The following is a 23025-nucleotide window of genomic DNA, read 5'->3' as shown; positions in this document are numbered from 1 at the left end:
TTTGCTTGACCCCTTAAAAGTACTCAGGAAAATCTCAGCATGATTAGGAATGGCATCAACACAGGCCTTAGAGTGGGTCACTCATCCATTTCCTTGTCTAGATAATGGTGTATTGGACAGGGAAACCTAGAGTGGGGGAAGAAATAAAACCCATTAAAGAGTGGCACTGTAAAGGAAGATGGTATAGAGAATACCCAGCTAAAGTATTTTGTGTTGTGAGTGTAGCTCCTGGAGTGAAGAGAAAATCTGCTTGCTAATCTTCTGACATGGATGAATGTCTCATACTTTACAGTGACGATAAGGAGCACACGAGACTTCATGGGCTTCCTAATGCAGGCTCGCCGAGTGGCCGATGACCGAGTGGCTGGGACATTCATTCTCATTTCCTCTGGATCTAAACTACTGACGTGTTCTGAAGACGGAGATACGGTGACCCACTCAGACAAGTCACTAAAAAGAAATCTCTCCTTTGTTTGGAAAGCACCAGACCAACTCACTGGGGACATCAGATTTTTGTAATTATTGCCGATGACATTAAAATATTTATGGAAAATGTGTAACATTCATAACTATAAAAGAAACTTAGCAAAAGTAGAGAGGGCTTGTAATGTTGTTGGTGAGAAGTAAATGAAAATAGAAATTCATCTTCCATCCATTCTGAAATATGTCCAACCACAGTGTGAACCAGGGTTAGGAGTCTAGCCAGGAGTCTGTAACAGTGAAGTACTGAACTGTCCCAGAGTGACACCAGTCCAGATGGTAGCTTCAAAAAACATTAGCCCTCACCTGTTCAATGTTTCAGGCACATTTTGTACTATGTTTTTGTGCACCTTTACATTTCTGACAAGCTTTCTGGAGGGCAGCATGGTGACTGCACTGAGCAGCAAAAATCTTTGTATGACCATGGTTCCTGATAGGACAATGCTTAAGTGGTGGGTGCTAAAATCTACAATGTTGTGGGCCATGTAACTACGGGCTTAATTTTCCCAGTCCCATGGAGACACGGTTGGAGGCGGGGCTGCTGGTAAAATAGTGGAGAGCAGTGTCAGGACGGCTCTCCGACTCATTCCCACCTCAAAGGGACTTCCCTAGGGCCGGTCAGTTGCCCGCTCCATGAGGTTGGCAGCCAATCAGGGCAATAAAGGCCTACGTTAGGGGCCATTTTGCGACGGCGGTGGTATTTTCCCACAGTCAGAGCGACCCACTCCCCACCAAGCGCAGAGACCACCAGCTCATTGGAGGGGGCCTCCTGGCAACAAGCTGGGAGGCCATTCAGTGCCCCAACGACGGGGTCATGGGGATGAAAGGCTGCAACTGCATCTGTCACTACTCCTGTGGAGGGGTTTCCCTCCTACCCCGATAGTCCCACCGGCTTATTTGATGACTTCTCTGCGGGCAACCGAGGGAACCTCCATGCTGAGGCACCCTCACACTCACCTGTCTACCTCGGCAGCACCTTTCCTAGTGGTGCTGCCGACCTGACGTTGCGGCGGGCCCACTGATAGGGCCTCCCATTTCCCTGGTCCGCCCACTTTCCTTATTGGACAGGGCTCCTGGAGGAAGCTCTGGGAAGATCGTGACCGACATCCCACCATAGCCACTTCCAGGTTCCCAACACGGAATTGAAGCCGAGTCAGGATCACAACCCATTCAGGAAAATCCAACCCTATGTTTCAGCATATCCCACTTCAGATTCTAGTTCAGTTACAGAGCCAATGTTACAGTTACCTAATGGTGCTGCTCACTGAGACACTTTTCCTCTGGATAAGTCAGTGTTGAAAATGACGGCGTCCCCTGAGATCACGTTCTAATCAGTTACTTTTGTTCCGTGTAACCTGCAGTGTTTCAGCTGTCCAGTCATACTTCATATACTGGGCCAGAATTGAATCTGGTCTCATTTCTGACCAAAAGCAGAATTATTCCATGTTGACGAGGAATGAGGAATTAAAGGAAACATTCCAGACATCTGTACATAACAGCACCAAAGCAAGAACTGCTCCCTTTACTGAAGGTACGGTAAATTTTACTCCTGTCACTATAATAATAATTGAGTTATATTAATTTCAAGTTATTAAAGCAGCGAATCGCCAGTGCTGTTAAAATAACAAAGTTAAAACATTTCTTGGCAAATTTCCCCATTATGTAAGACTTAGAACTTTACCTATAATTTGTTCTTGGACCAGACAATAAGAATTTGGACAAGGAGACACCTGATGTAGTGATATCAGGATGATTTATTAAGGCTAAAAGCAATACTTAAAAAATCCAAGGCAGTCGATATCCTAGTCCAGATGGCCTTTACTCTCCACCAGTTCCAGTGGCACAAACAGCTCGTGACTCCTCTTGTCTCTCCCTTTGTCATCTTTAAATCTGTGCACTGAACCTCTCCAGATCTGTCCTCTTATTCTTTGTAGCTGGTGGCTCCTCCTGTGCACTGATTGGTTGGTTCATATATATTGCTGTTTCGATTGGTCCTGCCATTCCATTTGTCAGTACTTCCGTTTGCACATTAATCATGATCACATGTGCAAATCAATGTGTACAAACAATCCAATATAACCTTGACGTCCATTAGATTATACATTTCCAGCGAGTATCATCCTGTTTTTCTGTTGCATTTTGATCATAACTTGTTACATAGTTTTCAATATCTGTTCTTTTCCTTGTGATTACCAAAGTAATCACAAAGTAATTCTGGTTGACTCAAACTGTATAGGTAGCATTTTTTTCAGTAAGATACACAGCTAAAGTTAACTCTCCATTTACCAAAAGCTTATACAAAACATATATTTATATAGAAAGTACATAAAATTCTTAATACAAAAAAATATAAAAAGGCCAGTAAAAATGACAGAATCCACATTTCTTACTGTCCCCACCTTGAGGGTAAAATGCAGCATAGCATTGATTCCTCACAATTACTCATTTTTCCCCTGATAAGGTAATTTCATTAAGCATTCGGCCTCGAAGGGTAAGTCTTTTGGTAATGCATGTTAAATGAAGCAATGTGAGAATAACAAGCACAATCAATATTACTTTCACGAGCAAAACAATCAGGGACAACATCCTCACCCAAGGGTGTTGCCCTACATTATATGTGGTCTCCCACCAGTGATTTTCTCCCAATCTTTTAATCAATCTCTCCCCCTGTTCATTGTTCTGCCTCATCTTAATTAGATGTTTCTGGGATGTCATCATTCTTTCTATTATCGATATCAGATTTAGAGACAGAGGGGGTATGGGATGTCCAAACTGAGCTACTGCTTTTAATGCTTCCCCTTGCAACCCGAGGTTCATTCTTAGTTTGGTGATATTGTGGACCCTCTATCATCACCCTCTATAAAAACAAAGGTGACCGCGGTGACTGCAACAACTACCGTGGAATCTCCCTGCTCAGCATAGTGGGGAAAGTCTTTGCTCGAGTCGCTCTGAACAGGCTCCAGAAGCTGGCCGAGCGCGTCTACCCTGAGGCACAGTGTGGCTTTCGTGCAGAGAGATCGACTATTGACATGCTGTTCTCCCTTCGTCAGATACAGGAGAAATGCCGTGAACAACAGATGCCCCTCTACATTGCTTTCATTGATCTCACCAAAGCCTTTGACCTCGTCAGCAGACGTGGTCTCTTCAGACTACTAGAAAAGATCGGATGTCCACCAAAGCTACTAAGTATCATCACCTCATTCCATGACAATATGAAAGGCACAATTCAACATGGTGGCTCCTCATCAGAGCCCTTTCCTATCCTGAGTGGTGTGAAACAGGGCTGTGTTCTCGCACCCACACTTTTTGGGATTTTCTTCTCCCTGCTGCTTTCACATGCGTTCAAATCCTCTGAAGAAGGAATTTTCCTCCACACAAGATCAGGGGGCAGGTTGTTCAACCTTGCCCGTCTAAGAGCGAAGTCCAAAGTACGGAAAGTCCTCATCAGAGAACTCCTCTTTGCTGACGATGCTGCTTTAACATCTCACACTGAAGAATGCCTGCAGAGTCTCATCGACAGGTTTGCGTCTGCCTGCAATGAATTTGGCCTAACCATCAGCCTCAAGAAAACGAACATCATGGGGCAGGATGTCAGAAATGCTCCATCCATCAATATTGGCGACCACGCTCTGGAAGTGGTTCAAGAGTTCACCTACCTAGGCTCAACTATCACCAGTAACCTGTCTCTAGATGCAGAAATCAACAAGCGCATGGGTAAGGCTTCCACTGCTATGTCCAGACTGGCCAAGAGAGTGTGGGAAAATGGCGCACTGACACGGAACACAAAAGTCCGAGTGTATCAGGCCTGTGTCCTCAGTACCTTGCTCTACGGCAGCGAGGCCTGGACAACGTATGCCAGCCAAGAGCGACGTCTCAATTCATTCCATCTTCGCTGCCTTCGGAGAATACTTGGCATCAGGTGGCAGGACTATATCTCCAACACAGAAGTCCTTGAAGCGGCCAACACCCCCAGCTTATACACACTACTGAGTCAGCGGCGCTTGAGATGGCTTGGCCATGTGAGCCGCATGGAAGATGGCAGGATCCCCAAAGACACATTGTACAGCGAGCTCGCCACTGGTATCAGACCCACCGGCCGTCCATGTCTCCGTTATAAAGACGTCTGCAAACGCGACATGAAATCGTGTGACATTGATCACAAGTCGTGGGAGTCAGTTGCCAGCATTCGCCAGAGCTGGCGGGCAGCCATAAAGACAGGGCTAAATTGTGGCGAGTCGAAGAGACTTAGTAGTTGGCAGGAAAAAAGACAGAGGCGCAAGGGGAGAGCCAACTGTGCAACAGCCCCAACAAACAAATTTCTCTGCAGCACCTGTGGAAGAGCCTGTCACTCCAGAATTGGCCTTTATAGCCACTCCAGGCGCTGCTTCACAAACCACTGACCACCTCCAGGCGCGTATCCATTGTCTCTCGAGATAAGGAGGCCCAAAAGAAAAGAAAAAGAATTGTGGACCAGTACAGGAAGCAAAACACTACTTCCTATCTGGGTAATCCGGGTGGGTTTAAAGCAGAATGTGGGCTCTGAGATGGGGCATCATGTTGCCCCATACTGCATCTTCAGAGCAGTGGTGGTGACGCAGTACATTCCCATGTACAGATACGTGTGTCTATCATGTTCTTCTCCCCATTTCTGTACACTCGTATCACAGTTTGGTGATTTCTGGTCTAAAATGAACCTGCAAGCTGCCTTCCCTGTGTTCCTGACATCGTATCGACATATATAGAATCCTCCTCTTTCTGAGCAGCACTCGAGGCTGGGGCTATCCCAAGTGTAATCTCGATGGATCAAGATGGTTGGGTGGGATGCGAGGGACACGTGAACATCTTGTTCTGTGGTCCCTATGGATTCCACCCTGAAGACTTCCTACTCTGTATCCTCCCGCAAACAAGGCAACCACAGGATCACAGGCCTCGTTTCTTTAGTCCCTATCTCCCTTCACTAAGTAGATTATTCCATGTTGTTGTGCTCTCTTTATGTTACTTCCATCTTCAAACCATCTCCCCATCATACTGCTGTTTATAAAGACTGGGATACGATTTTTCTCTATGTCATCGAGTCCTGTCCTCACCTGATCCAACATGTAACTCCCAAAAATAGCACAGGTGACAGCTTTAGCTATGCTTTTCTTTACCTCCCATTTATCCTTAATTATTTCATTTACAGTCTTTTGGATCTGCTGAAAGAGGATTACCTCATCGTGGACAATTAGGAGATTTTGGTTTGGGGCGGCACAGTGGCGCAGTGGTTAGCACCGCAGCCTCACAGCTCCAGGGACCTGGGTTCGATTCCGGGTACTGCCTGTGTGGAGTTTGCAAGTTCTCCCTGTGTCTGCGTGGGTTTTCTCCGGGTGCTCTGGTTTCCTCCCACAAGCCAAAAGACTTGCAGGTTGATAGGTAAATTGGCCATTATAAATTGTCACTAGTATAGGTAGGTGGTAGGGAAATATAGTGACAGGTGGGGATGTTTGGTAGGAATATGGGATTAGTGTAGGATTAGTATAAATGGGTGGTTGATGTTCGGCACAGACTCGGTGGGCCGAAGGGCCTGTTTCAGTGCTGTATCTCTAATCTAATCTAAACTCCTGAAACACATCCCTGTCTTCCTTGTTTATATCTGATAGAATTCCCTTCAGCTGTCTCCTCATTGCCTCGTCACGTTCCCACATGTTTTCAATATCTAATCTGTTCCAAGCTGCGGTACCTGCAGTTGTACACATACCTATCCGTTCCCACAGTCCTCTCCTTTTCCTAGAATGGATTCTATTCCCATTGACAAAGCTGGTTCCCTGAACAGTGACTGGCCTCTGATTTGAGTCCCAGGATCCCCACTTATTTTTAGCATGATTTTTATCCAAGAAGTCGCTCACTATTTTCTCTACTAGCCGATTGTAAAAGACCTGGTATTCTTGTGGACACTGGCTTGGTGGAAGGGGTATGTTTCCAAACTGCAATAGAACAGGCACAATTTCATAACTCACATCGTTATATAGCTGTTTATATGCTCGAGTAACTACTAGTCCATTTGCTGAACCTTCATTCAACTGGGGAAACCACGAATCAAGGTCGGTGTCGCTTTCCTTTCCTGTCCCTGTGCTGTTTTTTTTGGAGGACTCGGGTTTGTCATTCACCATTACCATAATCTTACTCTTGATGATACTAGATATTGTCGCCAGGTCAAATCCTACTCTTGGTGATGCACAGCAGCTCACTGTCCGTTGGTGTCTCTGGCTTATCTTGGGCTAATTTAATGATTATAAGTCCATGCTAGTATAGGGAATCCCTATCCTTTGTCTTGCTCCTCCAGCATATGCTTCTCTCCCGACTGCAAATGTGGGTACTGTTTTCCCTGTCACCCCGTACGAAGCACATTCACATTTGATCCTCAGTCCCTCACCCGGTTCTATCATTACTAGTATGGTCTGCTTGTCAACACTCATGGGCCTGTTACATTGTCACAAAAAATGTCATATTACAGAAAGTTTCGAACTTGGGTAGGTCTGTTGCTTTGTCTTCGCTTGTTTCCTTTCAGATGATTGTTCTTATCATATGTCCACCAGCTCCCCGCACCATTGTTTCCAGAGTACAAAGCATAATGATGTTTCGGAGCTCCATCTAAAATGATACATGTGCAGGATTTACTCTTTCACAATTTTTAACTGATTGATATGATACCATTTCCTTTCTTTATCACCATCTTTTCCTTTTTTCCTAGGGGACTGAATCAAATATACAGCCGGATTGAGTTTGTCAATGATGAGAAATTGGGAAATGGCCCATTCCACTTGGGTTCAAATGCACTTTCCCTCCTCCCATAATTTAAAACCATGACACTATCACCTACTTGGTACTCAAATGGTCGTATCTTCTTGTCAAAGTACCTTTTGATCTGTTTTTTTAGATTTTCCCAGGTTTCTAGCAACACATCAGTTAACTTTTCCCGTGTGTTCTATCATCTGATCTAAACATTTGAAGCTGCAGGGTTCTATGGTTATGGGGGCCATACCAGTGAAGTTGAGATGTCCTGGAATTCTCATTAACCTTCCAGTCATTGCCTGATAGGGTGAGATTCCTGTTGTATTGTGAGGAGTGGACTGTATGGCCATGAGACACATAGGCAGCATGTTAGCCCATTGAGCGGGGTGATCTGTACATAGCTTTTAAAGCATTGTTTTCAGCATCCTATTTCCCCTTTCCACTATCGCTGAGGATTGTGGATGGTGTGAGATGTGTAATTTATGGCGGATGCCCAACAATTCTTGCAATTGGGAAATTTTTTTTCCTGTAAAATGGGACCCTTGGTCACTATCCACCTGTAGTGGTAGTCCCCACCTACAGATCACCTCACTCAATAAAATTCTGGCAGCAGTGAGTGCAGTGTTCTATCTATAGGGGAAACCCTCAATCCACTCGGTAAATTGATCTGTGACAACCAAGGCATATGTGTAGTTGCTCTGCGTGGGGGCAAGGGGCCAATAAAGTCAATTTGAAGGTGTGTCCAAGGGCCTTCTGGGGGTGGAGAACTGCACAAGAGGGCACAGTTAGTATTAGCAGGCAGGTTTTGCTGCAGGCATGGCAGACAACGGGACACATAGAAATTGACATCATTCTCTATTGTGGGCCACCAAGCCGTGGCCATGATCTCGTCTCGGGTGGACTCTGCTGTGTAGTGACCCCCCAGTCGGATGGGAATGGAAGAGGGAAAGCAGCTCCTCTCCAACCACCGGTGGAACACACACCATAGGAAGCTTATCTGAGCTGGGTTGATACATGAGCAATATTAGCTGACTTGTGAGACATGACTGTATGGATTGCCCAGGCCGAGGGGGCAAGCAGTGGTTTGCCCTGTTCATGCCAGGCAATGACTGTAGCGTAGGGGTTTTGCTGTTACTGGAGTGAATCAAGATCTATAGGGTCAGAGGGTTTTGTAGCTGCAACGGGACAACATTGGTCAGTGTCATCAGAAGGGCGGCACAGTGGCGCAGTGGTTAGCACCGCAGCCTCACAGCTCCAGCGACCCGGGTTCAATTCTGGGTACTGCCTGTGTGGAGTTTGCAAGTTCTCCCTGTGTCTGCGTGGGTTTCCTCCCACAGCCAAAAGACTTGCAGGTTGATAGGTAAATTGGCCATTATAAATTGCCCCTAGTATAGGTAGGTGGTAGGGGAATATAGGGACAGGTGAGGATGTGGTAGGAATATGGGATTAGTGTAGGATTAGTATAAATGGGTGGTTAATGGTCGGCACAGACTCGGTGGGCCGAAGGGCCTGTTTCAGTGCTGTATCTCTAAATCTAAAAAAAAAATCTAAATTCCCATTCACCAGAGAGTGCAGCTTCTTTGGCTGCCTCGTTGGCTTCGGCATTACCTTCGATGTGAGCTTGTCGTTTTTTGTGAGCTGCAACCTTGCCAATGTGGAAGGGCTGGGAACAGTTTGGTAGGGCCGCCCATAACTTCTATAACCAGAGGCCATGAGCCAAACGTTTACCATTCGAGGTTTGGTAGGCATTTTTGTGGTATAGGGGAAGGGCTAGTCGAGCATTAATGGCATAGGCGCTATCAGATCAAATATTCATGGGCCTACAGATGTTTCCTTAACAGCTGTTAATAAAGCAAGAATTTCAGCGAGCTGGGAGGAGTGTCGTGAACAGCGTAATTTGTTTACTTTGGTAGGGTTTTTAAATTAAACAAGGGGGGAGAGGGATCAAGTTTGGGTAGATGTAGCAAATCAAAGGGTAGAGTCAAGGCAGGAGAGCAGAATAGTAATATGGGAAATGAAGGTCAGAGAATGGCAGGAAAGAACAGAGAGAAAAAAACCTAAGAACACACCAACAGTCAAGACTAGATGTTACGAAGATAACAAAAAGACAAAACTAAAGGATCTGTATCTGTATGCACATAGCATTCATAACAAAGTAGACAAACTGATAGCGCACATTGAAGCAGTGGTTAGCACCGCAGCCTCACAGCTCCAGCGACCCGGGTTCAATTCTGGGTACTGCCTGTGCGGAATTTGCAAGTTCTCCCTGTGACTGCGTGGGTTTTCGCCGGGTGCTCCGGTTTCCTCCCACAGCCAAAGACTTGCAGGTTGATAGGTAAATTGGTCATTATAAATTTCCCCTAGTGTAGGTAGGTGGTCGGGGAATATAGGGACAGGTGGGGATGTGGTATGAATATGGGATTAGTGTAAGGATTAGTATAAATGGGTGGTTGATGGTCGGCACAGACTTGGTGGGCCGAAGGGCCTGTTTCAGTGCTGTATCGCTATATAAATAAATAAATATGATCTGATTGCCATTACAGAGATGTGGCTGCAGAATGACAAGGATTGGGTCCTCAATATTGAGGGGTATGTGACATTCAAGAAGAATAGGAAGCTAGATAAAGGTGCAGGGGTAGCACTGTTAATCAAGGATGGCATTGGTGCAATAGTTAGAGATGACCTTGGTTCAGGAGATCAGGACGTAGAATCGATTTGGGTGGATATGAGGAATAGTAGGGGAAAGAAGTCACTTGTGGGAGTGGTCTACAGGCCCCCTAACAGTAATCACAATGTAGGGCAAAGTTCCAAGAAGAAATATTGGGTGCTTGTGATAAAGGGACGGCAGTAATCATGGGTGATTTTAATTTACATATAAACTGGAAAGATCAGATTGGCAATAGTAGCCTGGATGAGGATGAATGCTTTTGAGATAGTGTCTTAGAGCAGCATGTTCTGGAACCAACCGGAGAGCAGGTTATATTAGACTTGGTACTGTGTAATGTGACAAGATTAATTAATGACCTCAGAGTAAAGACACCCCTAGGTAGCAGTGACTACAATATGATTGAATTTTACACCCAGTTTGAAAGAGGGAGGAGTGGGTCTAAGGCTAGTATTTTAAACTTAAATAAGGGCAACTACATGGACATGAAAGCTGAGCTAGCTGAAGTGAACTGGGTTACTAGGCTAGGAGATAGATCAATAGAGAAGCAGTGGCAGACATTTAAGGGGATATTTCAAAATACTCTGAATAAGTATATTCCTACTATAAAGAAAAATTCTAAGGGGAGGACCCACCATCTTTAGTTAACTAAAGAAGTTAAGGGAAGCATTAAACTTAAGGAAAAAGCATATAATTGTGCAAAGGTGAGTGGCAGGTCAGATGATTGGTCAGAATATCAAGAATGGCAGAGAATGACTAAAAGGTTAATCAGGAGAAAGAAATTATAGTATGACAGGAAGCTAGCTAGAAATGTAAAAACGGATAGCAAGAGTTTCTACAGGTATTTAAAAAGGAAAAGAGTAAGTAAGAGTGACTGTTGGTCCTCCAGACATTGAGAATGGGACATTAATAGTAGATAATAAGGAAATGGCGGATGAAATGAACAAATATTTTACTTCTGTCTTCACTAGAGAGGATACAAAAAGCATTCCAGTAATAGATATAAATCAGGAGGTGGAAGGAAGAGAGGAACTTGGTGAAATTACAATCACCAGGGAAGCGGTACGGACCAAATTGATGGAGCTGTGGGCTGACAAGTCCCCGGGTCCTGATGGGCTTCATCCTAGGGTCTTAAAAGAGTTGGCTAATGAGGTAGTAGATGCATTGGTGTTAATTTTTCAAAATTGGCTAAATTCTGGCAAGGTTCCATCAGACTGGAAAGTAGCAAATATAACCCCTCTATTCAAGGGGGGAGGGAGGCAGAAAATACGTTATTTTGGGCCAGTTAGCTTGATGTCTGTCGTGGGGAACGTGTTAGAATCGATCATTAAGGAGGCTATAGCTGGGCACTTCGAAAAACTGAAGGTAATCGGGAATAGTCAGCATAGTTTTGTGAAAGGGAAATCATGTTTAACCAATTTATTGGAGTTCTTTGAAAGAGTAACATGCGCTGTGGATAAAGGGGAGCCTGTTGACATACTGTACTTGGATTTCCAGAAGGCATTTGACAAGGTGCCACATAAAAGGTTATTCTGCAAAGTTGGAGCTCATGGTGTAGGGGGTAACGTATTAGCATGGATAGAAGATTGGCTGGCTGGCAGAAAATAGAGAGTATGCATAAATGGGTCCTTTTCTGATTGGCAGGATGTGATGAGTGGAGTCCCGCAGGAGTCTGTGCTGGGACCTCAACTTTTTACAATTTATATCAATGACTTAGATGAGGGGAGCAATGGCATGGTTGCTAAATTTGCAGATGACACAAAGATAGGTAGGAAAGTATGTTGTGAATAGGACAAAAGGAGGTTGCAGACCGATATAGATAGGTTGAGTGAGTGAGCAACAATCTGGCAGATGGAGTATAATGTGGGAAAATGTGAAGTTGTTCACTTTGGCAGGAAGAATAAAAAGCAGAGTATTACTTAAACGGGGAACGACTGCAGAATTCCGAGGTGCAGAGGGATCTAGGTGTTCTAGCGCATTAGTCACAAAAAGTGAGTATACAGGTACAGCAAGTAATAAAAAAGGCTAATGGAACGCTATCCTTTATTACGAGAGGAATTGAAAATAAAAGTAAGGATGTTATGCTTCAGTTATACAGGGCATTGGTGAGACCACATCTCAAATACTGTGTGCGGTTTTGGTCTCCTTATTTAAGGAAGAATGTGAATCCGTTGGAGGAGGTTTACTAGATTGATACTTGGAATGAGCAGGTTGTCTTATGAGGAAAGTTTAGACAGACTGGGCTTGTTTTCACTGGAGTTTAGAAGAGTGAGGGGAGACTTGATTGAAGTTTATAAGATCCTGAACAGTCTTGACAGGGTGAATGTGGAGGGGATGTTTCCTCTTGTGGGTGAGTCCAGAACTAAGGGGCACTGTTTGAAAATTAGGGGTCACCCTTTTAGGGAAGAGATGAGGAGAAATGTTTTTCTCTCAGAGGGTTGTACGACTTTGGAACTCTCTGCCTCAGAAGGTGGTGGAGGTGGGGTCATTGAATATTTTTAAGGCGGAGGTAGATAGATTCTTGTTAGGCAAGGGAATCAAAGATTATCGGGGGTAGATGGGAGTGTGGAATTCATGACAGAAACAGATCAGCCATGATCTTATTAAATGGCGGAGCAGGCTCGATGGGCTGAATGGCCTACTTCTGCTCCTAATTCGTATGGTTGTATGGTCGTATAGAATCACTGCATAGCCCTTTGTGTGGTGTTCCTTGCATGTGATACGAAGAACCAGCGACATAGACGTCCTGGGCTTCCTTAAGGGGTTCCTTCAGAACAGGGTGTGAATCGAAATCAATAAGGGGCAGCTGACATTTGTGGGGGTCACCGTCATATGCCAGGAGCTGTGGGAGCAGTGTCATCATCTTAGGGGGTGATGTCAATGTCCCACTGCAGTCAGTCTCTGTGAGAAGACCAGTGAGTCTCCAGGCTTCATTAACAAGTTCAGCGGCGTGTGCGGCAAATGTAAGATTATTTGTTGAAGGCCTGTAATGTATGTGAAGTGTTGAACAACCCAAAATGTAGTTAGAAGCTGGCGCTCACATACCGAGTACGTAGTTTCCACTCCGTGCAGAATTCTCGAGGCGTAGATTATCGGTTGTAGTCTCCCGTTGTGTTCTTGACACAGCACAGCAGTCAGGTTTTGGTCTGTAGCCCCTACTTCCAGGTGAAATGGTTGAGTGGGATCGGGCGTCAGCAAGCAGGTTGCTTGCATAACTGCCTGTTTGAGACTCGTTACGGCTGTGGTGTGATCCTTTGCCCAGCTGGACGGAAACCCATCGTCGGGGCCTTTTAAAAGTTCATACAAGGGCTTTGCTAGCTCGGCAAAACCGGGAATAAAATTTCGCTGGTAGCTGACAAGGCCTAGGAACAATCGGAGAGCGGATTTAGAAGTAGGAAGCGGAAGTCTTTGGATGATTCCAACTTTGTGAATGTCTGGACTTGTGCTGTAGTGATCAATACTCCTAAAAAGGTGACTACTTCTTGGAGTAATTGGGCCTTCTTAGAATTTACTGTAAGTCCCAGGATTGTAAACAATTTGTCTAACAGTACAGGTGCTCATCCACTGTTGCTGTTGTTGGGAACAGATCGTCCACATACTGCAAAAGGCATTCAGGCTTAGAAAAAACTTTCAGAGCTGCAGCTGTTCGCTTGTGGAAGATTGTCGGAGCATTTTTTTTTTATTCGTTCATGGGATGTGGGCGTCGCTGGCTAGGCCAGCATTTATTACCCATCCGTAATTGCCCTTGAGAAGGTGGTGGTGAGCTGCCTTCTTGAACCGCTGCAGTCCATGTGGGGTAGGTACACCCACAGTGCTGTTAGGAAGAGAGTTCCAGGATTTTGACCCAGTGACAGTGAAGGAACAGCGATATAGTTTCAAGTCAGGATGGTGTGTGGCTTGAAGGGAAACTTGCAGGTGGTGGTGTTCCCATGCGTCTGCTGCCCTTGTTCTTCTAGAGGCTGTGGGTTTGGAAGGTGCTGTTTAAGGAGCCTTGGTGTATTGCTGCAGTGCATCTTGTAGATGGTACACACTGCTGCCACTGTGCGTCGGTGGTGGAGGGAATGTTTGTAGATGGGGTGCCAATCAAGTGGGCAGCTTTGTCCTGGATGGTGTCGAGCTTCTTGACTGTTGTTGGAGCTGCACCCATCCAGGCAAGTGGAGGGTATTCCATCACACTCTTGACTTGTGCCTTGTAGATGGTGGACAGGCTTTGGGGAGTCAGGAGGTGAGTTACTCAAAGAACAAAGAACAGTACAGCACAGGAACAGGCCATTCGGTCCTCCAAGCCTGCGCCGATCTTGATGCCTGCCTAAACTAAAACCTTCTGCGCTTCCGGGGACCGTATCCCTCTATTCCCATCCTATTCATGTATTTGTCAAGATGCCTCTTAAACGTCGCTATCGTACCTGCTTCTACCACCTCCCCCGGCAGCAAGTTCCAGGCACTCACCACCCTCTGTGTAAAGAACTTGCCTCGCACATCCCCTCTAAACTTTGTCCCTCGCACCTTAAACCTATGTCCCCTAGTAACTGACTCTTCCACCCTGGGAAAAAGCTTCTGACTATCCACTCTGTCCATGCCGCTCATAACTTTGTAAACCTCTATCATGTCGCCCCTCCACCTCCGTTGTTCCAGTGAAAACAATCCGAGTTTATCCAACCTCTCCTCATAGCTAATGCCCTCCAGACCAGGCAACATCCTAGTAAACCTCTTCTGTACCCTCTCCAAAGCCTCCACGTCCTTCTGGTAGTGTGGCGACCAGAATTGCATGCAATATTCTAAGTGTGGCCTAACTAAAGTTCTGTACACTCACTGCAGGATTCCTAGCCTCGGACCTGCTCTTGTAGCCACAGTATTTATATGGCTACTCCAGTTCAGTTTCTGGTCACTGGTAACCCCCAGGATGTTAATAGTGGGGGATTCAGTGATGGTATTGCCATTGAATGTCAAGGGGAGATGGCTAGATTCTCTCTTGTTGGAGATGGTCATTGCCTGGCACTTGTGTGGCGCGAATGTTACTTGCCACTTATCAGCCCAAGCCTGGATATTGTCCAGGTCTTGCTGCATTTCTACACGGACTGCTTCAGTATCTGAGGAGTTGCAAATGGTGCTGAACATTGTGCAATCATCAGTGAACATCCCCACTTCTAATCTTATGATTCAAGGAAGGTCATTGATGAAGCAGCTGAAGATCATGGGCCTAGGACACGACCCTGAGGAACTCCTGCAGTGATGACCTCCAGCAACCAAGACCATCTTCCATTGTGCTAGGTATGGCTCCAACCAGCTGAGAGTTTTCCCCCTGATTACCATTGACTGCAGTTTTGCTAGGGCTCCTTGATGCCATACTCGGTCAAATGCTGCCTTGGTGTTAAGGGCAGGCACTCTCACCTCACCTCTTGTGTTCAGCTCTTTTGTCCATGTTTGAACCAAGGCTGTAATGAGGCCAGGAGCTGAGTGGCCCTGGCAGAATCCAGACAGAGCATCACTGAGCAGGTTATTGCTAAGCAAGTGCTGCTTGATAGCACTGTTGATGACACCTTCCATCACTTTACTGATGATTGAGAGTAGACCGATGGGGTAGTAATTGGCTGGGTTGGATTTGTCCTGCTTTTTGTGTACAGGACATACCTGCACAATTTTCCACATTGCCGGGTAGATGCCAGTGTTGTAGCTGTACTGGAACAGCTTGGCTAGGGGTGCGGCAAGTTCTGGAGCACAGGTCTTCAGTACTATTGCCAGAATGTTGTCGGGGCCCATAGCCTTTGCTATATCCAGTGCCTTCAGTCATTATTTGATATCACGCGGAGTGAATCGAATTGGCTGAAGACTGGCATCTGAGATGCTGGGGACTTCAGGAGGAAGCCAAGATGGATCATCCACTAGGCACTTTTGGCTGAAGATTGTTGCTAATGCTTCAGCCTTATCTTTTGCACTGATGTGCTGGACTCCCCCATTATTGAGTATGGGGATATTTGTGGAGCCACCTCCTCCGTTAGTTGTTTAATTGTCCACCACCATTCATGACTGGATGTGGCAGGACTGCAGAGCTTAGAGCTGATCCGTTGGTTATGGGATCGTTTAGCTCTGTCTATTGCATGCTGCTTACGCAGTTTGGCATGCAAGTAGTCCTGGGTTGTAGCTTCACCAGGATTGACACCTCATTTTGAGGTACACCTGGTGCTGCTCCTGGCATGCCCTCCTGCACTCTTCATTGAACCAGGGTTGGTCCCCAGCTTGATGGTAATGGTAGAGTGGGGGATATGTTGGACCATGAGGTTACAGATTGTGGTTGAGTACAATTCTGCTGCTGCTGATGGCCTACAGCGCCTCATGGATGCCCAGTTTTGAGTTGTTAGATCTGTTCGAAATCGATCCCATTTAGCACGGTGATAGTGCCGCAAACACGATGGAGGGTATCCTCAATGTGAAGACGGGACTTTGTCTCCACAAGGACTGTACGGTGGACACTCCTACCAATAGAATAGAATAGAAAAGAATAAGTTCATTAGCGATAGTCAGCACGGTTTTGTGAAGGGTAGGTCGTGCCTCACAAACCTTATTGAGTTTTTTGAGAAGGTGACCAAACAGGTGGATGAGGGTAAAGCCGTGGATGTGGTGTATATGGATTTCAGTAAGGCGTTTGATAAGGTTCCCCACGGTAGGCTATTGCAGAAAATACGGAAGTATGGGATTGAAGGTGATTTAGTGCTTTGGATCAGAAATTGGCTAGCTGAAAGAAGACAGAGGGTGGTGGTTGATGGCAAATGTTCATCCTGGAGTTTAGTTACTAGTGGTGTACCGCAAGGATCTGTTTTGGGGCCACTGCTGTTTGTCATTTTTATAAATGACCTGGATGAGGGTGTAGAAGGGTGGGTTAGTAAATTTGCGGATGACACGAAGGTCGGTGGAGTTGTGGATAGTGCCGAAGGATGTTGTAGGTTACAGAGGGACATAGATAGGCTGCAGAGCTGGGCTGAGAGATGGCAAATGGAGTTTAATATGGAAAAGTGTGAGGTGATTCACTTTGGAAGGAGTAACAGGAATGCAGAGTACTGGGCTAATGGGAAGATTCTTGGTAGTGTAGATGAGCAGAGAGATCTTGGTGTCCAGGTATATAAATCCCTGAAAGTTGCCACCCAGGTTAATAGGGCTGTTAAGAAGGCATATGGTGTGTTAGCTTTTATTAGTAGGGGGATCGGGTTTCGGAGCCATTGCGTGCAGTTCTGGTCACCGCATTATAGGAAGGATGTGGAAGCTTTGGAAAGGGTGCAGAGGAGATATACTAGGATGTTGCCTGGTATGGAGGGAAGGTCTTACGAGGAAAGGCTGAGGGACTTGTGGTTGTTTTCGTTAGAGAGAAGGAGGAGGAGAGGTGACTTAATAGAGACATATAAGATAATCAGAGGGTTAGATAGGGTGGATAGTGAGAGTCTTTTTCCTCGGATGGTGATGGCAAATACGAGGGGACATAGCTTTAAGTTGAGGGGTGATAGATATAGGACAGATGTCAGAGGTAGTTTCTTTACTCAGAGAGTAGTAGGGGCGTGGAACGCCCTGCCTGCAACAGTAGTAGACTCGCCAACTTTAAGGGCATTTAAGTGGTCATTGGATAGACATATGGATGAAAATGGAATAGTGTAGGTCAGATGGTTTCACAGGTCGGCGCAACATCGAGGGCCGAAGGGCCTGTACTGCGCTGTAATGTTCTATGTTCTAATACTGTCATGGACAGATGCATCTGCGGCAAGCAGATTGGTGAGGACGAAGATTGTGAAACCCTTGGGGTAAGCAAGTCAAAGTATAGCTTTGGTCTTCAAACGTGAAACTAAACTTATACTGATCTTCCCTTCTAATGGGGATACTCCAGAACTCATTTGTAGGGGCATGGCGTTTGCATAGCAAAGACAGAGTGAGCATCAGAAACTTCAAAAATACTTTACGTGCCCGACCCCAACCAAATGCAATTTTGGTTGTAGTCAATGACAGCTTCACATTGATTCAAAACAACTGATCCCAAAATAGCTCATCTGTCAGCATAGACATTAGCAAAGATGAAGATAATATGCAGATGAGACCTCCTAATCAAAGTTTGGAGGCCTTTCCTGTGTAAGCAGTAGTAGCTTTACCACCAAGTCTCAAAAGTGATAAGCAACTCTTGCCGGCCACCAAAAAGCGTTTAGGGTGTGAGGCATGGATGATGGTAACGGCGGAACCAGTGTCAACTAGCATCGTCTGTTACCCACCCCCCAGTAGAGCAACTGAGATGACTGGTCGTCCGTTACTGTGACGTCGGAACCCCATTTCTGACCAACAGGGGGGCTGTCCCCTTCATCCAGTCCCCAATGGCCCTTCAACGGGAGGAGGAGGGGGGAGGAGGAGCACTAGAATGGGCAGATGGGTTGGTGGCCACCGGTAATTATTTGGGTCTTCATTAATGCCACTAGTTTTGCAATCTCCCGCTCAGGTCCTGAGGGCTTGGATTCAGGTGGTGGGGTATAATTTGGGGGCGGATCGCGCTGCAGTGGTTCCTGAGTCCTACAGTCTCTTGGAGTGGATTTATGGCTCCAACAGTCATGGGCTAAGTGACCAAGCCTTCCACAGTTAGAACAGACCTGGGACGTATTGGTGGGGCGGGGGCCCTCGTTGGGAGCATATTTAGGGCCCTCCTCTGCTGCAACTGGTTTCTTGCCCAAAACCCCTTTGGATTAGGACTTTCTTCTTTTTTTTTCTTTGGCCTCCTTATCTCGAGAGACAATGGGTAAGCGCCTGGAGGTGGTCAGTGGTGTGTGGAGCAGCGCCTGGAGTGGCTATAAAGGCCAATTCCAGAGTGACAGACTCTTCCACAGGTGCTGCAGAAAAATTTGTTTGTCGGGGCTGTTACACAGTTGGCTCTCCCCTTGCGCTTCTGTCTTTTTTCCTGCCAACTGCTAAGTCTCTTCGACTCGCCACACTTGCTGGCAACTGACTCCCACGACTTGTGATCAATGTCACAGGACTTCATGTCGCGTTTGCAGACGTCTTTAAAGCGGAGACATGGTCGGCCGGTGGGTCTGATACCAGTGGCAAGCTCGCTGTACAGTGTGTCTTTGGGGATCCTGCCATCTTCCATGCGGCTCACATGGCCAAGCCATCTCAAGCGCCGCTGACTCAGTAGTGTGTATAAGCTGGGGGTGTTGGCCGCCTCGAGGACTACTGTGTTGGAGATACGGTCCTGCCACCTGATGCCAAGTATTCTCCGGAGGCAGCGAAGATGGAATGAATTGAGATGTCGCTCTTGGGCTGACATACGTTGTCCAGGCCTCACTGCCATACAGCAAGGTACTGAGGACACAGGCTTGATACACTCGGATTTTTGTGTTCCGTATCAGTGCGCCATTTTCCCACACTCTCTTGGCCAGTCTGGACATAGCAGTGGAAGCCTTTCCCATGCTCTTGTTGATTTCTGCATCTAGAGACAGGTTACTGGTGATAGTTGAGCCTAGGTAGGTGAACTCTTGAACCACTTCCAGAGCGTGGTCGCCAATATAGATGGATGGAGCATTTCTGATGTCCTGTCCCATGATGTTCATTTTCTTGAGGCTGATGGTTAGGCCAAATTTGTTGCAGGCAGCCGCAAACCTGTCGATGAGACTCTGCAGACACTCTTCAGTGTGAGATGTTAAAGCAGCATCATCAGCAAAGAGGAGTTCCCTGATGAGGACTTTCCGTACTTTGGACTTCGCTCTTAGACAGGCAAGGTTGAACAACCTGACCCCTGATCTTGTGTGGAGGAAAATTCCTTCTTCTGAAGACTTGAACGCGTGTGAGAGCAGCAGGGAGAAGAAAATCCCAAAAGGTGTGGGTGCGAGAACACAGCCCTGTTTCACGCCACTCAGGATAGGAAAGGGGTCTGATGAGGTGCCGCTATTTTGAATTGTGCCTTTCATATTGTCATGGAATGAGGTGATGATACTTAGTAGCTTTGGTGGACATCCAATCTTATCTAGTAGTCTGAAGAGACCATGTCTGCTGACGAGGTCAAAGGTTTTGGTGAGATCAATGAAAGCAATGTAGAGGGGCATTTGTTTGCGGCATTTCTCCTGTATCTGACGAAGGAAGAACAGCATGTCAATGGTCGATCTCTCTGCACGAAATCCACACTGTGCCTCAGGGTAGACGCGTTCGGCCAGCTTCTGGAGCCTGTTTAAAGCGACTCGAGCAAAGGGTCCCTTATATGGGGTCCCAGGTTTGGGTAGTGCATTCTAGCATGCTACAAAACAGATGTCCCAAACCCACAGTTACACCCATTGTCTGTTTAATGAGGGGTGCCAGATTATTAGGGAAAATGAACTTAAACCATTCATCTTCCATGCCATCGGCAGGATCATTGGCAGGCTAATTCTGAAAGTGGCTGTACACATTGTACAGCAGCTTGGAAAAAGATTGTGGTGACTCCTCAGCATTTTGTCTGGTCTGATGCAATGCTTCGGTCATGTTAATAGTTCTTAAACCGAGGGCATTAAGGATATGGGTCATGGTGGCATGGGGGCCAGTCAAAGCGTCATAGATGGCATGCTCTAGGTTGGACTTCAACTTTGAGTCACATGCAGCAAGCAGGATGCTCTTCTGATCTCCTGTTTCTAATTCGGAGTGACTCTGAAGGAAATTAACCTCAAGGGGATCATCCCCGTCTTGGACGGTCCCTAACTCATTAACGCATGTTTGCAACTTGGTATGGGTCAGTGGAGCAGAGTGTTGCTCTCTAAGGATTACATCACCAACCCTGCCAGAAGTGGTTGTGTTTGTTACAACTGTCACCAGATGGCCAGCACAAACCTGGGATCCAATGGACATCTCAGGATTTCGGCCAATCATCATGATGGCTGTTCTGATGAAGGGTCACTGACCTGAAATGTTAACTCTGCTTCTCTCTTCACAGATGCTGCCAGAACTGCTGAGTATTTCCAGCATTTCTTGTTTTTATATCATGATGGCTGTATTGGACTGCTTTCTTGGCTGGGTTATTTCAATCTATAACACCTCTCACTTTGCCTGTCATTGTCACTGCAGAGATGAAGGCTTCTTGTTTCCGTAATCATCCCTCCAAATGCAGGATTTTAAGCTGGCATTGGGAGTGGTTGGCCTCCTTATATGGCTGTCTGACAGCTTCTCTTAGGGCGCCCCGAGTATCCTCTAATTCCTGTCTAAGCTTTACATTCTCCCTACCATAAGTATTTAATTCTTCCTCCTGCTGCTCGCATTTAACCATTAGTGAATTAAACTGTAAGCAAGTAAAGATTTGCTACAACAACAACACTGCGTTTTGCTGCTTTTCTATTTTTAAACTTTGAACTTGTTTTTCCAATCGACTAATTTCCTGATCTTTCTGCGTTTGTGTGTCTTGTAATTGTTGTTTCAAATTCTCTATTTGAGTTTGCTTTTGTTGTGCCCAATTGTCACTTTTATTAGCATAATGAAATACGCCATAGGCAAGTAGGTCTCTTGCCTTTTTTGCTTTCAACTTGTTGTCCACTCTCCCTTGAATGAACGCAACTATTTCGTTGAGCTCTCTCTCCCTTTGTTAAACATTCTGTCAACAAAATCTGAACCTATCTGACACTTTATCTAATTTCTCGTTGTATGTCGACAGAACATTATTCTTATTCTTCCCTGACATCTTTTCACTCACCTTTAATCGGCTGACAGGTTCTACTGATCCCAGAACTCCGAGGCTTTCCTTCCCCGGTGGGAATGATGGCTGGCCAAACACTACCAAGGTCCCTACCCACTAACACCAAATATTCCAAATCCTAGTCTGGTCCCATCTGGGGTGCCAATCATAAGATTTAGAACCTTACTTATAATTTGTTCTTGGACCAGACAATAAGAATTTGGACAAGGAGGTACCTGATGTAGTGATATCAGGATGATATATTAAGGCTAAAAGCAATACTTAACAAATCCAAAGCAGTTGATATCCTAGTCCGAATGGCCTTTACTCTCCATCGCTCTAGTGCACAAATGGCTCATGACTCCTCTTGTCTCTCCCTTTGTCGATTTCAAATCTGTGCACCGAACTTCTCCAGGTCTGTCCTTTTATTCTTTGTAGCTGGTGGCTCCTCCTGTGCACTGATTGTTTGGTTCATACATATTGCTGTTTCAATTGGTCCTGCCATTTCATTTGTCAGTACTTCTGTTTGGACATTAATCATGATCAGATGCTCAAAACAATGTGTACAAACAATCCATTATAACCTTGAGGTCCATTAGATTATACATTTCCGGCGAGACTCAACCTGCTTTTCTGTTACATTTTGATGATAACTTATTATATAGTTTTAAATATCTGTTCTTTTCTTTCCCTTTAACTGTTCATGTTATTAGGTCATACATTTCCGGCGGGACTCATCCTGCTTTTCAGTTACATTTCAATCACAACTTGTTACATAGTTTTTGATATCTGTTCTTTTCCTTGTGATTACCAAAGTAATCACAAAGTAATTCTGGTTGACTCAAACTGTATAGGCAGCATTGTTTTCCAGTAAGATACACAGCTAAAGTTAACTCTTCATTTACCAAAAGCTTATACAAAACATATATATATATATAATATATATATGAAAGTACATAAAATTCATAATACAAAAAAAGGCCAGTAAATATGATAGGATCCACATTTCTTACAATTAGCAACTATAATCTGGGTGTGAAATTTCTCTTTTAACAATAAACAAGAAAGTGCTTGTATTTCCTCTGTAATTTATAATGAAACAGGAGACTTTGAAACACAAAATCTCTGAGAATATATTTAACTTAGCAGCACATTCATTACTGAAAAAAATACTTTCTCTTATGCTCTATTTAAATAAACTGATATCAAAATGTTAACGAATAACACCACAAATGAATAACTCTTCCTGCCCCCAGCATCAAAAACTCCTCCCAAGCCAGCTGTGAAATGTGTCAAATGTAATGCACGATTGAGGTTCACATTTGCCTTCTAACCCTGGATATAAACCCTCAGCAACTTCACAGATGACAGCTGTTTGACCAGAGTATTCAAGTGAAACATGGTGAAAATCTGTGAGGACATTGTGCTGTTTATCTAGTTCAACTGGATAATTTCA

General features: G+C 45.4%; 1 protein-coding gene across 1 annotated transcript in view; it reads left to right on the top strand.

Moving 5' to 3' along the window:
• LOC137355407 (reelin domain-containing protein 1-like) overlaps nucleotides 1-23025 on the top strand; it is a 77669-nt gene that overhangs the window by 39116 nt on the left and 15528 nt on the right. Inside the window, exons 3-4 of the mRNA XM_068020481.1 lie at nucleotides 293-515; nucleotides 1842-2011. Coding sequence (XP_067876582.1) covers nucleotides 293-515; nucleotides 1842-2011 — 393 coding nt within the window. The remainder of the gene's footprint in view (nucleotides 1-292; nucleotides 516-1841; nucleotides 2012-23025) is intronic.

This window comes from Heterodontus francisci, chromosome 1, assembly GCF_036365525.1.
Source record: "Heterodontus francisci isolate sHetFra1 chromosome 1, sHetFra1.hap1, whole genome shotgun sequence".
Lineage (NCBI taxonomy): Eukaryota > Metazoa > Chordata > Chondrichthyes > Heterodontiformes > Heterodontidae > Heterodontus > Heterodontus francisci.
This window is presented reverse-complemented; position numbering and strand designations above follow the sequence as displayed.